Source organism: Rutidosis leptorrhynchoides, chromosome 7 (assembly GCF_046630445.1).
Source record: "Rutidosis leptorrhynchoides isolate AG116_Rl617_1_P2 chromosome 7, CSIRO_AGI_Rlap_v1, whole genome shotgun sequence".
Classification (NCBI taxonomy): Eukaryota; Viridiplantae; Streptophyta; class Magnoliopsida; order Asterales; family Asteraceae; genus Rutidosis; species Rutidosis leptorrhynchoides.
Window position 1 is genome coordinate 324,680,878 of NC_092339.1, and position 13,828 is coordinate 324,694,705.

General features: G+C 31.1%; 2 protein-coding genes across 2 annotated transcripts; both read left to right on the top strand.

Moving 5' to 3' along the window:
- The first annotated feature begins 2,832 nt into the window (after positions 1 to 2,832).
- On the top strand, positions 2,833 to 4,534 carry LOC139860260 (uncharacterized). Its single transcript, XM_071849029.1, has 5 exons — positions 2,833 to 2,976; positions 3,062 to 3,157; positions 3,240 to 3,329; positions 3,940 to 4,191; positions 4,283 to 4,534. Exons 1-5 carry the CDS (start codon positions 2,833 to 2,835, stop codon positions 4,532 to 4,534), a joined length of 834 nt encoding a protein of 277 aa, XP_071705130.1.
- A 3,034-nt stretch (positions 4,535 to 7,568) lies between these two features.
- On the top strand, positions 7,569 to 13,348 carry LOC139857336 ((-)-germacrene D synthase-like). The gene is made up of 7 exons (XM_071846080.1): positions 7,569 to 7,655; positions 8,572 to 8,845; positions 11,500 to 11,881; positions 12,004 to 12,213; positions 12,308 to 12,446; positions 12,529 to 12,777; positions 13,055 to 13,348. The coding sequence occupies exons 1-7, from the start codon at positions 7,569 to 7,571 to the stop codon at positions 13,346 to 13,348; spliced, it is 1,635 nt and encodes a 544-aa protein (XP_071702181.1).
- Positions 13,349 to 13,828: the final 480 nt, after the last annotated feature.

Here is a 13,828-nt window from a genome sequence, read left to right on the forward strand (position 1 = left end):
CTTATGGGGCGTTCTATGATCTTAATAATGTTGATTCATATATTGATGTTAATGCACTGTACGTACTTACGTTAAACAAAATAACATATATGATAAACGATGTTCAATTAGGATCAATTATGATAGACGATGTTCGTTTAGGTTAACTGCCAACATGAACTTATATATTGCCGATTTTCGAGATATAAATATATAATTAAAATAACATTTTAGGACTAATCAAATTAATTATGTGTACATTTATTCTATAAAGTTTATAAATTAATACTTATACTATTTATTTAACATATAACTTATACTTATATTATTTTAGTTATATATATATATATATATATATATATATATATATATATATATATATATATATATATATATATATATATATATATATATATATATACGTATTATTTATTTAACTTATAAGGAGTATACATAAATATGTAACTAGATAGAGAAGTTATCTTCAATTAATTTTCACCAAAATTTACCCTCTCTAACATTACCGCCAATATCACAGATTTCGGAGCCAAATTTTTAAGCTGATCCAAATGTTTTCATTCAAAAATTTTGGTAGATTCAAAAATTTTGGTAGATCCAAAAAATTCAGGGTTGATCCTGCCACACTAGTTTTGATCCATCAACACCAAAACAATATAAATTACCTATTTTACCCTTATAAATAGTATATTGGCTAAATAATAGTTTAAGGGTAAAATAGGAAGTTTGTATTGATTTGGTGTGGATGGATCAAATGCTAGTGTGTAAAGATCACCTCCCAAATTCAAGGCGCCAAATCAAATTGGGATAGCTAAAAGGTTCTGAACAACACACTTATCTCTTTTTTTTTTTATCAAAGTACTCAAGCTATCTCCTTTTTAACCAAAGAACTCAGCTATCTCTTTTTTCACCAAAGAACACATGTATCACTCTTGTATGTTATTAACGATTCTTTTAGATTGTTTATAACATTGTTGCTAACTACTCAATATATAAAATTGTTTATAACTCTGTTGCGTTAAATGAATAGATGTTATTCATATAAGAAGTTTTCTAATGTGAATGTTGTCTATAACAAATTCGGACATGCTTTGATTAATTGTGCATTTAAAATAGTCAACCACACTTTAGAATTAACTTCCAATAAAAAGTATTTTTAATAAAAATAGCCATAAACTTGAATTAACTTCCAACCAATTTTAAATCTTTTTGAGCATAAGACTATGAAAAGATGTAACTCCGTATTATGTGTGGAGTATGGACCATCCAAAATGCGTATTATGCTTGCTTTATTAATTTTTATTTTCATGTAGCTAAAAGGTTATAATATACAAGTATTTTATGTTAAATGGATAGATGTTATTCATATAATTGCTGAGTATTGTTCGTTACATTGTTTTAGATTATGTCAATGGAAGGAAACAAGAACTTTTGCCAGCTTAGATCCGATAAATAGGTTGAGGCTATTGTGACTTAAAGCACCAAGAAAAGCAAAAGCAAACAGTTCCTTGCTCCCAATACAATGACAAAAGAGAGTTTAACACATAAAAGAGTTTCTGTTAATCCTGATGTCTCTAAAGGGTTATACGCAAAATCCATGGGCCAAACAAGTGATACGAGGCCGAGGCTTAAAAAAAGTAAAGCTCCAGATGGAACAAGAGTCAGTCATGGTGAGTTCATATTAACTATTTCATTACTCTGTACACATATCATGTATTATTTATGAAGGTATTAGCAGGGTTGCTGATGTATGAAATTTAGATGTGTTTGGTGATAGATTTCACATTAAACCTTGATCTGGGCTGTATTAGTTGTTTTTGCTGTATCGGGCTTGTTTTTTGTATGTTTTTGTTGGGTTTAGGCAATCTTCGGCCCATGTATTATACTTGTTGGGCTTAGCCCATTATACTTAGCTAGGGTATTTGGCTATATATGGCCTCTCTTCATGTACTGCTAATTCATTCACAATATATAATACATGTATTGATTACACTACTTAACACAGACAATCCTGAAGATCAAAATTTAGAGGGAAAGTTGGTGTCTAGACACAAAGAAGCTAGAGTTCAAAGTCTTAGAGATGAAGAAATGGATACGGAGCCCAGGCTTGAGTATGAAGCCCACAATGATGTTTACGATGGTTACGTATATGGAAATGAATATTATGATGATTTTGAAGACCACCAACGAGAAACCACCCAATAACTAGAAGGTTTATTTGTTCTATATTGCTTGATTCTTTTTATTTTGTTAAATAATGTATTCTAGCTTTCAGTATCCTTTTTATTATGCGGGTAAAGAAGTAAATATGAGTACTCAAACTGTGATGAATGTTGATCAGCAAACCACCCAACTAGTAGATGAATCAGGTTATTTTTTGTTTTTCTAATTTGTTTTGTTTATTTGATTTATATTGTTGATTGTTTAGTATATCAATTGTAAATCAAGTGCTCATATTTTGTAGATAAAGGCGACAGAGTTCGAGGACCGGCACTTATGCGAAAAATGTGGAAACATAAGGCATCTGTTCGAATTCCAATTTCTGTTAATGAACATGGACAGCCGATTTGCAAAAACAGTAGTAAACTCACCCATTTTCTTGGTTACTTAACGCGGAGCTACCAATATTGTCCAGTTTATAGACTGTGGAATCAAGTTAAAAAAAAAAAAAAAGATAAGCTGCTCAACTTTTAAGGGTACGTATTTTTAAATCCGTGTGATAATAAGCCTTTTTTTCTTCTCATGTGATATGTTTTCTATTTTTATAATTTGTAGACAAAGTTTGAAATTCCACAAACTGCTGATTCGTGAATACTCCAGTCATATGGTCAAAAAATGAAAAATTGGAGGGCGAGAATAAAGGAAGTCTACTTTGATCCGTCTTTATCAATGGAGGTTCAATTGAATTCACTACCTGAAAAACTGACCAAAAGACAATGGAGAAGACTTCTTGAATATTGGGGTAGAGAAAGGGTGAAGGTATGAAATAATCTTACACTTGGTGTAACTTTTTTTATATTATTTTATTTTCATATTAGAATATTTAATATATTTTCTTTTTTAGGCGATGACCGACAAAAATAAAGCCAATAGGGCTAACAAGAAGTTGACGCAAGTGACCGGGAAAAAAAGTTTTGCAAGAATCCGTGAAGAACTGAAGGTAATATCATGGGAAAATTATTAATATAGTATAGCTTTTGAATATACATTGTTAATAGTTACCTCGTTTTTACTCATTGCAGATGAGTTTGGGAAAAGAACCTACTCGGGTCAATATGTTTAAGAAATGTTTTACAAATGGAAGTGCTGATGGTGAAGCTGCAACTGTACTCGTAAGTAATTTTACAAACACTATTATGATGTATGAAGGAATCAAAAGTGGATCAAATGTATCCTACACATGATATCAGTAGATGTATATTTATATGTTAATCACCATAAACCACCTGTGAGGCACCTGTGAGGTTTTTATTGCATTTGAAGTAGACTTTTAGTGACTTTTATTTTTGTGATGTGTTCATGCGCTTCAGTTGGGTTATTTTATCTTTTAAGTTAATTAGTTGTATATTTATATGTTAATCACCATAAACCACTTGATAATCTTCTAGCCAATTTATTTGAGGTGAATATTAATAGAGTCTTCAATTGATAATGACCACTTGCTTTTCATTATGTAATAATGTCGAATCCCAAAATCCTAGTCTAGCATTGGATATGTTATCGAATATCTAGGTGTGATTGGGCTATACTTTGATTGGGCATTGCATATATCGAATACCATAGTAGATTCATTTCCATCATACCGAAATATGTTGCATGACATATATTTATATATGTGTTTAAATATTAAGTTTTTTATGCAGAAACAAATGAAAGAACTTACGGGCAAAATTGTGGACGGTGAAACTGATACACCTGGACCAGACGATGTTTTTTTTCCAGGTAATGGGTTACAATAATTCTGGTTCTGCCCAAACGTATGGACCTGACGTTCGTGCTAAAGACTTGTGGGGCATAGTACCTGGTCGATCAGTCGTTCGTAAGGAGAATGCTCAACTCAAGTCTGATAAGGCAGAACTTGAGAATGAAAATTCAAGGTTAAAAGCCCAGTTGGCTCGGAAGAATAATGGTCCTGGTGTTAAGAATGAAGGTTCGTGTGTTCAGGATAATGGTTTAGTTGTTAAACGTTTAAAGGTATGTTTCAATTTAATAGGTTACCTTACTGTGTTTCTACCCTTTTAGCATTCATGAATGTTTTTTTTTTTTTTTGGAAACTAAATTTTAGGTGAGAGATGATGTGTATGTGAAAAGCGTTAGAAATAACAAGGTAGCAAGAGGAAGGTTAGTAAGCATGGATCCAACTACGGTTGTTTTGCAGACTGAACTTAGAGCTGGTTGGTGTGAGGTAGAGTTTCAAGTGGCCATCGAAAGAAATGAAGTTTTGTTTAGGCCATTTGAGCATATGAGATACATTCATGACGTCATTGGTACGTCTATTGCTTGGCCTACTGCGTTGATCGAAGCATGTCTTTGTTAATGTTGTATTAAAATTATGATTCAAATGTGCACCTTTTATGCTTATACATGGATGGTTTAATTGTAGGTGGCAGATTTTGATGAGTAATCAAGATAGATGGTGGCGGTTTGAAGAGTTTGTGTGTTTTGTAATGTTGGTCGGTTTGATTATGAATGTTTGAACATGAATATTATTTTAGGAGTTTGTGTGTTTGAGACAATGATCTGTAATATGTTGATGTTACCTAGACATGTTCTTGCATTCGTGGTGTTGAAACAATATTATAATCTGTAATCTTATTTGGATTGAAACAATATTAATATTTGTTTTGTAATTTAAAATTTATTGTAATTGTAATGAATAATAAATTGATGCAGCAAAAGAAAACTGGATCCGAACAAGGACCAAATAGCTGAAGCAGGCCCGAAAGGCCCAAATGGCTGAATCAGGCCCGTAAGGCCCAAATAGCATTACCGGGCACAAAAGGCCCAATAAGCTTAAACGTGGCGACATGTCCAATTAGCAAAACCGGACCTAACAGGCCCAAATAGCTGAAGCAGGCCCAAAAGGCCCAGATAGCTGAAGTAGGCCCGTAAGGCGCAAATAGCATAATCGGGCCCAAAAGGCCCAGTAAGCATAAACAGGCCAATTAGCATAACCAGATCCAAAAGGCCCAATTATCTGAACTGGACTAGAAAGGCCCAATTAACATAACCTGGCCCAAAATCTGAAATTGACCCGAATATCCAAACCGGATATTCGAAACTCCTATTACTTGTTAGGACCTTTTTTTTTGTACTAACGTATACTGATATTAGGACCCTTTTTAGTGGTATAAAATTAACATTTACTTATATTAGAACCTTTTTTTTGTGGTACTTAATTAACATATAGTTAATTATAGTAGGACCCTTTTTGTGGTATTAAATTATATTAGGACCCTTTTCTGTAGTACTTAATTAACATCTAGTTTTATTAGGACCATTTTTTGTGGTACTAAATTATATTATGACCTTTTTTTGTGGTACTAAATTATATTAGGACCTTTTTTTGTGGTACTTAATTAACATCTAGTTATATTAGGACCTTTTTTTATGGTACTAAATTATATTAGTACACTTTTTTGGAGTCCTAATATTTTCTAACAATACAAATTTATGCGTCATAATATATTATAAAGGGTCCTAATATGTCACTCTATAAGGACCCTTTCTATGTTGTTAATAGGACTCATGAAAACGGTCATATGGGTTAGGACCCTTTTTGCCTAATAGGACGCCCACCTATATGTCCACTGGTTTGAGGGTCCTATCAGACCAAAGGTCCTAAGAATGGGCTTTTTAGGACCCTTTTGGGGGTTCTATAAAGTCAGTTTACTTGTAGTGACTTTTGTTGAAATTTTTAATAGTTAGTATATATATGTAACCAAGGTATGATTATATACTTGAAATGTATTATTCTTAGGTGATAAGAGTAATCAGAAGACTCGTTAACATTAGACCACTGAGTACTTTTGTATATGGGTGAGTGAAACTATCCTTTCGGATATTAGTATAGAGTGGCAAGTTGTGCTACTGTTGACATGACCACCCGATTAGATTTCCATGAGAGTATATTGTTGATATGTTGTGTTGATTATATGAATGTATTTGCACTAGTTGATTCAACCTTGATTTGCGAAGTTGGATGTCAGGAGTAGGTCTTGAATGACACATACGTTTCGTCTGGATTACTATGCGAAGGAGTCCGTAACAAGAACTATCGGTAGACTCTAGCCTAATCAGTTAGGGTCGTAAGTCAGGTCTGGCCGTCGATCCTCTGGGATGGCAAAGTTTGTTGTTAGTTGTTACCCATAGTTGTATGACTTGATACTGTATGCTAAAGCTGTCATGACAGTTTTATTCACTTAGCTTCGTGCTAATTTTCCACATCTTCCCTGCAGGTTGTTGATTATTGCATGCTAGGTTATGGGTGAAGATGGGTTGTCTAGTAGATGTGTTTGGCAACCTTTGGAACTCTGATGTCATGATTTTGTAATAAAGGAACCATTTTGTTAAGTAACACAATATTGTGGGTTTTTAAAAAATAAATACTTGTGTTTACTAAATAATTATGTTATGGTTGTTTTAAATACTCTCGCTGTGATTAAAAAATTCTAGGGTGTTATAAAAAGATACCGAAATTTGAATGATTAATTAATTGAATTTCTATCTTTAATAGATCGATTATTATAATGACCACGGCCCACGGGACTATATTGTACTTCTTTCGAAAAAAAACGTTTTAACATTAAAATGATCTGCAGATCAACAAGTAAATAAACGACATTACCAACAGGGCGAGAACACGTTTAACAAGGAAACAAAGAAAGTGTAAAGCTATAACAAACAGAATCGAAAGCAGAGGTTATACTAAACATAAACTTAAACAATGACGATAACTAAGAGAACGCGCGCCGATCAGCCTATATTTAGAGGCGTCTTCGGGCCTGGGCAAAATGGGCAACCGCCCGGTGTTCAAAAATTTAGAAGGGCCCAAAATTTTGAATATTTGTTTGATAATAAAACAATTGTCGAATAGTTAAGTAAATTAAATAATAAACTGTCAGAATAAATATTTGATAATAAAACCATTTGATACGTCTCTCTTGAAAACTTCTTTCGTATTGAAAAATTTTAGTATACTTTTTTTATTTGTATTAAAAAATTTAACGTGCGTAAGAGTCCATTTTTATTTTCTCTCATGACATTCAAAATTGTTGAGACGACCCTGCCTATATTAAATTTAATCTATACGGATCACTGACTTTGCATGTCAAGCCTTCCATTTTCATTTGTTTAAAACTTGATGCAATTAAAAGTCATAAGGCAATAGTGTGTTACTATGACATCTAATTCTTTCACTTATCTACAATTGGAAATATATATGCATGAAACATGTAGTCATAAACTAACACCCAAGGTAGTTAGCTCATAAATCCTCTCTATAAATACCCTTAGCTCCAGAGCAACCGTATCAAACCTAAAATATTCTCTTGCAATTTCTAAATTTAGACATGGATTCAAAAGGAGAGGTGACCGTTAGACCCACTGCTAATTTTCATCCTAGCCTTTGGGGAGACCAATTTCTTGTATATGAAGAGGTAAACAGAATACGATAACTCTGTTTAATTGCACTTTGTCGTGCGGTTGCAAGTCATGCAACTACGTTGATGAGCATGTATATTTCGCATTAATTACTAGTTGCTGCCATGTTAATTCATTATTTATACTTACAAATGTTGAAAATTTACGACAGGATGGTACATCTCGTGACAATGTTTGCTAGCTACATCCATGTTTATGCAGTGAACTATTTTTGTAACCAAACTGATCGATTATATTTGTTGAATCCTGATAAAAATAAGTTCCCGCACCCACTTCTTGTATCGTTCATTTTGCCAAAAAATTTAAAGAAGAAATTAATTATTAACAAAGCTCTTAATAATAATAATAATAATAATAATAATAATAATAATAATAATAATAATAATAATAATAATAATAATAATAATAATAATAATAATAATGATGATGATGATGATGATGATGATGATGATGATAATAATAATAATAATATATTAATAATATAATAATAATAATAATAATAATAATAATAATAATAATAATAATAATAATAATAATAATAATAATAATAATAATAATAATAATAATAATAATAATAATATAGTAATAATAATAATAATAATAATAATAATAATAATAATAATAATAATAATAATAATAATAATAATAATAATAATAATAATAATAATAATAATAATAATAATAACAATAAATATATAGATAGATGTTCAGAAAAATGTAGCTAGCTAGAGAATGGAAGTTGTGAAAAGTTTTTAAGTTCAAGGTAGACTAGACAAAACATAGAAGGTAGTTTTAATCTAAGGTACATGTGATATTTGATTTTGTTTACCAAAAAATGTAATAGTAACATTATAATGGATCCTGAGTATGAACCAACATATAATATATATTAATCGTGTTGATTAATTGCAGTTAAAAGATCAGTCTCAAATGGAAGAAATCGTAAAAGATTTGAAAGAAGAAGTAAAGAAAGAAATAGCGCTTAATTTGAGTGATCCAACAAAACATACTGATTTGTTAATACTAGTGAATGATATTCAGCGGCTTGGCGTAGCCTACTATTTCGAAAAGGAAATTGAGGTTGGCTTGCAGCATATTTATGATACATATGGTGATCACTGGAATGGTGGTAAACCATCCCTTTGGTTCCGACTCCTACGACAACAAGGCTTCTATGTTTCTTGTGGTTAGTACGTACTATATATATATAATATATATATATATATATATATATATATATATATATATATATATATATATATATATATATATATATAACTAGTTTTATGAATCCGTGTGTTGCACGAAAACGTAAAGTTTTTTGTGTTACACGATGTCGTAAAAAATAAATAATTAAGCAATTATAAAAACACCAATAAATAAATGAATATAATGTCATGTGTGTGTAAAATATTAATTTGACGTACAAACGTAAGCCATAGCCACCATAATCAAAAACAAAACTAAAATTTTAGTATTTGTTTATAAAGGAATAAAATATAAATGTATATATAAGTAACATTTGTTTTGAGCCCCGTTTGTCAAATAAGAATATGTCTAATTCATTCGTCATATATATAATTCGTATACATTTAGTTTGGTGTTTATTGATAATATTCATTAAAATCTGTAATGTATACACTTTCATATTTATAATCCTAAAAATTTGTATGTGAATTATCAATTAATTCGGCGTTTGTTTATTTTTTATTATTAATAGTTATTAAGTGTAAAATTAAATATGGCAATATAATTTACGTAGACAACGTCTACAATTTTCATATCCGCAAAAGTAAATGTTAATTAAGTAGATTAACTAAAAAATATTTAATTAAAAAGTTGATATATAGAATTATTTATTTTAGTTTAATTTTAAAAACGATAACACTAACAAATTAAACTTTGTAACTTATCTAGATTGAAAGACCAAACTATTTGTTCATTATATGGGCCAACCTTATTTATAGCATTGTCTTTTTCATCTTTTTATACATATACGGATTATATACTTATTTAATGAAATAATAATTACTCAACAAAATTACGTTTGCATTTTAGGAAAGGTATCGTATTTGGCTATTATAAATAGTCGATCTTAAAGTTTTGAGATTGGGTTTTGCTGCGGATAAAGACATCTAATTTCACCCCAAGAACTCTTTGATTATAGAGTCTTGGGGATAAAAATTAAGAAACTAAATTCATGTAAATCCCACTAATTAAGGGATTTATATTAACTACTGATTTTATCCAATCAATTCCTAATAATAGAAATATCTTTTTTAACAATGGAACATCTTTTCCTAACAATCTGCCTCTAATTGATTAGAAGAAAACAATCAGTTACAAAATTTAAATATATACTACAATAAATCTAATCATCGCCTTTACAACTTCAATCATCTTGTATGATCTTTAGAGCTCTTGATAACTTGATCTTTCTTTAAGCTTGATACTCATCCTCTTTATTATCATTGTATCACACTTAGGTTTAACTCCTTACGAGCACTTATGTGCAATCAAGACAAATCATCAAACTAATTTGAACATAATCATGACTAAACCACAATTGGTACATAATCATGACTAAACCACCGCGTAACCACTTGCGTATAAATATTAAAAGCATTACTTGAATCTTCATCTTCATCTTCATAAATGTTGATTATGTTGATCTAACATCTGGTCTTCTTGTTGGGGAATGACCACTTCTAGATCTGAGTGAACCCAGATGGGTCTGACCTGATTTGAGTTGGAGTCCAAGAGTCAGAAGTATTCGCAGTCTGATCTCGTGTAAGTCTGACTTCTACCGAGTATAAATTCATACAAAATTGAAGTCTGAATTCGATCTTTAAAGTTTTTGTTTGAGTCTGATCTTGAGTTTGCGTTTAAGTCAAACTATTAAGTCTGAAATTCTTATTCATATCTCAATCAGAGTCTTGAGTGTGAGTTTTCAGACTCAGAATAACAGCAGAACAACAAAATACATATCTCTTTGAATAATTATTAGATCAAGCTAAAACTTTTACACGAAATAGATCCACATATATTTAACCTTATATCAAAATCACATGAAAACCCAATGGTCAACGAATCCAAAACAATCATTTTAAACAGACTGCGCAGATTGAAACACAAGCAGAATGCTGTGATTTCAAAAATTCATATCTTTTCGTAGACACGTCCAATCAAGATGAAATTTTTTACAAAATGACCATCTATATGTAATCAGTAACATATCCAAAAATCATGAAAATATCGATGTTACCGAAGATATAGTAATTAAATTACTGAAACTGCGCTGAAAAACCCTCTAATCTCAGCAACAGATTTCGACCTTTGATATCTCTCAATCCAAAGCTCCGATCGAAATTTCCTTCATTAGGAATTTACTTTCATGTGTTTTGAACCTACAGTAAAAATTTCATGATGATTGAACGGTTAACGAATGAGATGTGATCATTTATATATCGTTGCGCATAGCATGACGAATCAGAAAACGATTTTTCTTTTGTTTCTTCAATAAGACTTCTTTTGCTCGAAAATGGTTGGATCATCAACAAGATATGTTGATCCTGCTCTGATACCAATTAATTGACCCCATAACGTTGATCAAGCAAAAGAATTAAACATTATCTTGGTGCGGAAACGAAGAACAAAAGAAGTTTCTCAAAGTTTAAATTTTTATTGAATAAATGAAGTACAAAAACTAAGAAAAACAGGATAGTCGATCTCAAAATTATGAGATGGGATAAGTAGGAAATCTTTTCTAACGAGTAGTACATACGTTAACATAATAAGAATTATATATTTGAAAAATTTTCTAAACGTGTCTTATAACAGATATTATCAATAACTACAAGGATGAGACGAGATCATTTATGGAATCTCTAACTAATGATGTCAAAGACATGCTAGAGTTATACGAGGCTACGTATTTGAGGGTACAAGGTGAAGTCATACTAGATGAAGCTCTTGTTTTTACAAAATCTCATCTGGATGAGATATCAAAGGACTCTCTTCGGTGTGAATCTACACTTTGTAGGCATATATTAGAAACACTTAAGCGACCTCTACATAAACGGTTGCAAAGAATGGATGCATTCAGCTACATACCTTTCTACCAACAACAAATACATCATAATTCGTCACTACTAAGACTTTCGAAGTTAGGGTTCAACTTGCTGCAATCCTTACACAAAAAGGAGCTAAGCCAACTTTCCAAGTATTACATTTTTCTTCAATTCTTCTCTTAAAGTTTCAATATATGTGTGTGTGTGTGTGTGTGTGTGTGTGTGTGTGTTTATGTTATACTTAAACCTAACATTAATTTCTAATTAATTATAGGTGGTGGAAAGCTTTCGATGTTCCAAAGAATATACCATACATGAGAGATAGATTGGTTGAAGTCTATTTTTGGGCAGTCTCTGCATACTTTGAGCCCAAATTTTCCCGTGCTCGAATATTCTTGACAAAAGTCTTCGCGTTTGCAACGATCTTAGATGATACTTATGGTGTTCATGAAGAACTTGTTATCTTCAGAGAGGCAGTTCAAAAGTATATTGGAGTACTATATTATACGTACATATAGTTTTTTAATTTCTGTTGTTCATATATAAAATTATATAATCTACTTTTATATAAACTTCAGGTGGTCATATGCCTGCTTAGATGGACTTCCCGAATACATGAAACTAATATACAAATGCCTGTTAGATATTTATGATGAAATGGAACAAATTTTGACGACCAATGGAACACAAAATCGTCTTAACTATTTTAAAGGGTCGGTAAGTATCAATTTGGTATATACACTTCGCGCAATTAATTAGTTACCTTTTGTGAATATATATATGTTTGTAAAATACACAGATGAAAGAGTTCGTTGAAAGCCACATGACCGAAGCTAAATGGAAACATGAAGGATATGTACCAACAGTAGAAGAGCACAAATCAGTTGCATTTATAAGCTCCGGTTATAAAATGCTTACAATAGCCAGTTTTATCGGCATGGGTGATATAGTTACAGACAGGTCGTTGACATGGGCTCTCGCCAATCCTCCACTTATTATGGCTTCAAGCGCAATTTGTAGAAAGATGGACGATATTGTTGGACATAAGGTACATGTACAACTTATATCTTCCTTTGTTTAGTACTAAAAATTAGGTGGTTGATCTATGTAATTCACTTTATCTATCAATTTTTTTCTACGTGATTGGTCCATAACGTTTAGTCCCTGATTTAACTAACGACCATTCAAAAAATATCGTTAACTATATATGTAGCTTGTATTTAATAAAAACTTTGTTTATGATGAAAGGTTTTCCATCATATATGTAACTAAAGGGCTACAAGTTATGATATGTGGTAAATTCTTATTCTTAACTAAATTTGTAGGAGGAGCAAAAAAGGCAACATGTGGCGTCTAGTATTGAATGTTACATGAAGCAATATGATGTTCCAAAAGAGTACGTTTATAATTTGCTCAACACGCAGATAGAAGAAGCATGGAAAGACTTAAACCGAGAATCAATCACCTGTAAAGAGATTGCTATGCCTCTTATGATGCGCGTAATCAACTTGACACGTGTAGTGGAATTCTTACATAAAGATAAAGATCTTTTTACAGTTGTTGGAGAAGAATTGATAGATTATGTCAAAAATCATTTCATTCATCCAATAAATATTTAACTTACAATTGCTTCAACCAGCGCTATCACACTCCTCAACATCGATCTCTATACTTTCTTTTGTATTTCTATATTAAATATTAATTATACTTATTATTATATTACTCCATTTCTAAATTAAATTAAAGTGTGAAGTGATTGAACTCAAAGTAATTTCTTTCGTATTTGTGACGTTCTTGTGTTTTTCTTAAGTTTTTTCGTTGGAAAATAATTTATGAAAAATATTTACTACTTAGTAATTAAGTGTTTGGATAATTGGATTCAATACCTGTATTCCCATGATAAGTTTTATTTTTTTTATCCAAATTTAGTTAAATGCAATGAAAGTTTTTGTTAATTACCATTATTTTACATTTAACTACCAACGTTTAGTAATTAATGTTGGAATAAGATCTGATGAGTCAAAATGTTTTGCAGGAAGTTAGAGTCTGGAAGTTAGAGTCTGGAGATGCAAGTTGCAGAATCTGTTTGTGTGAACGGT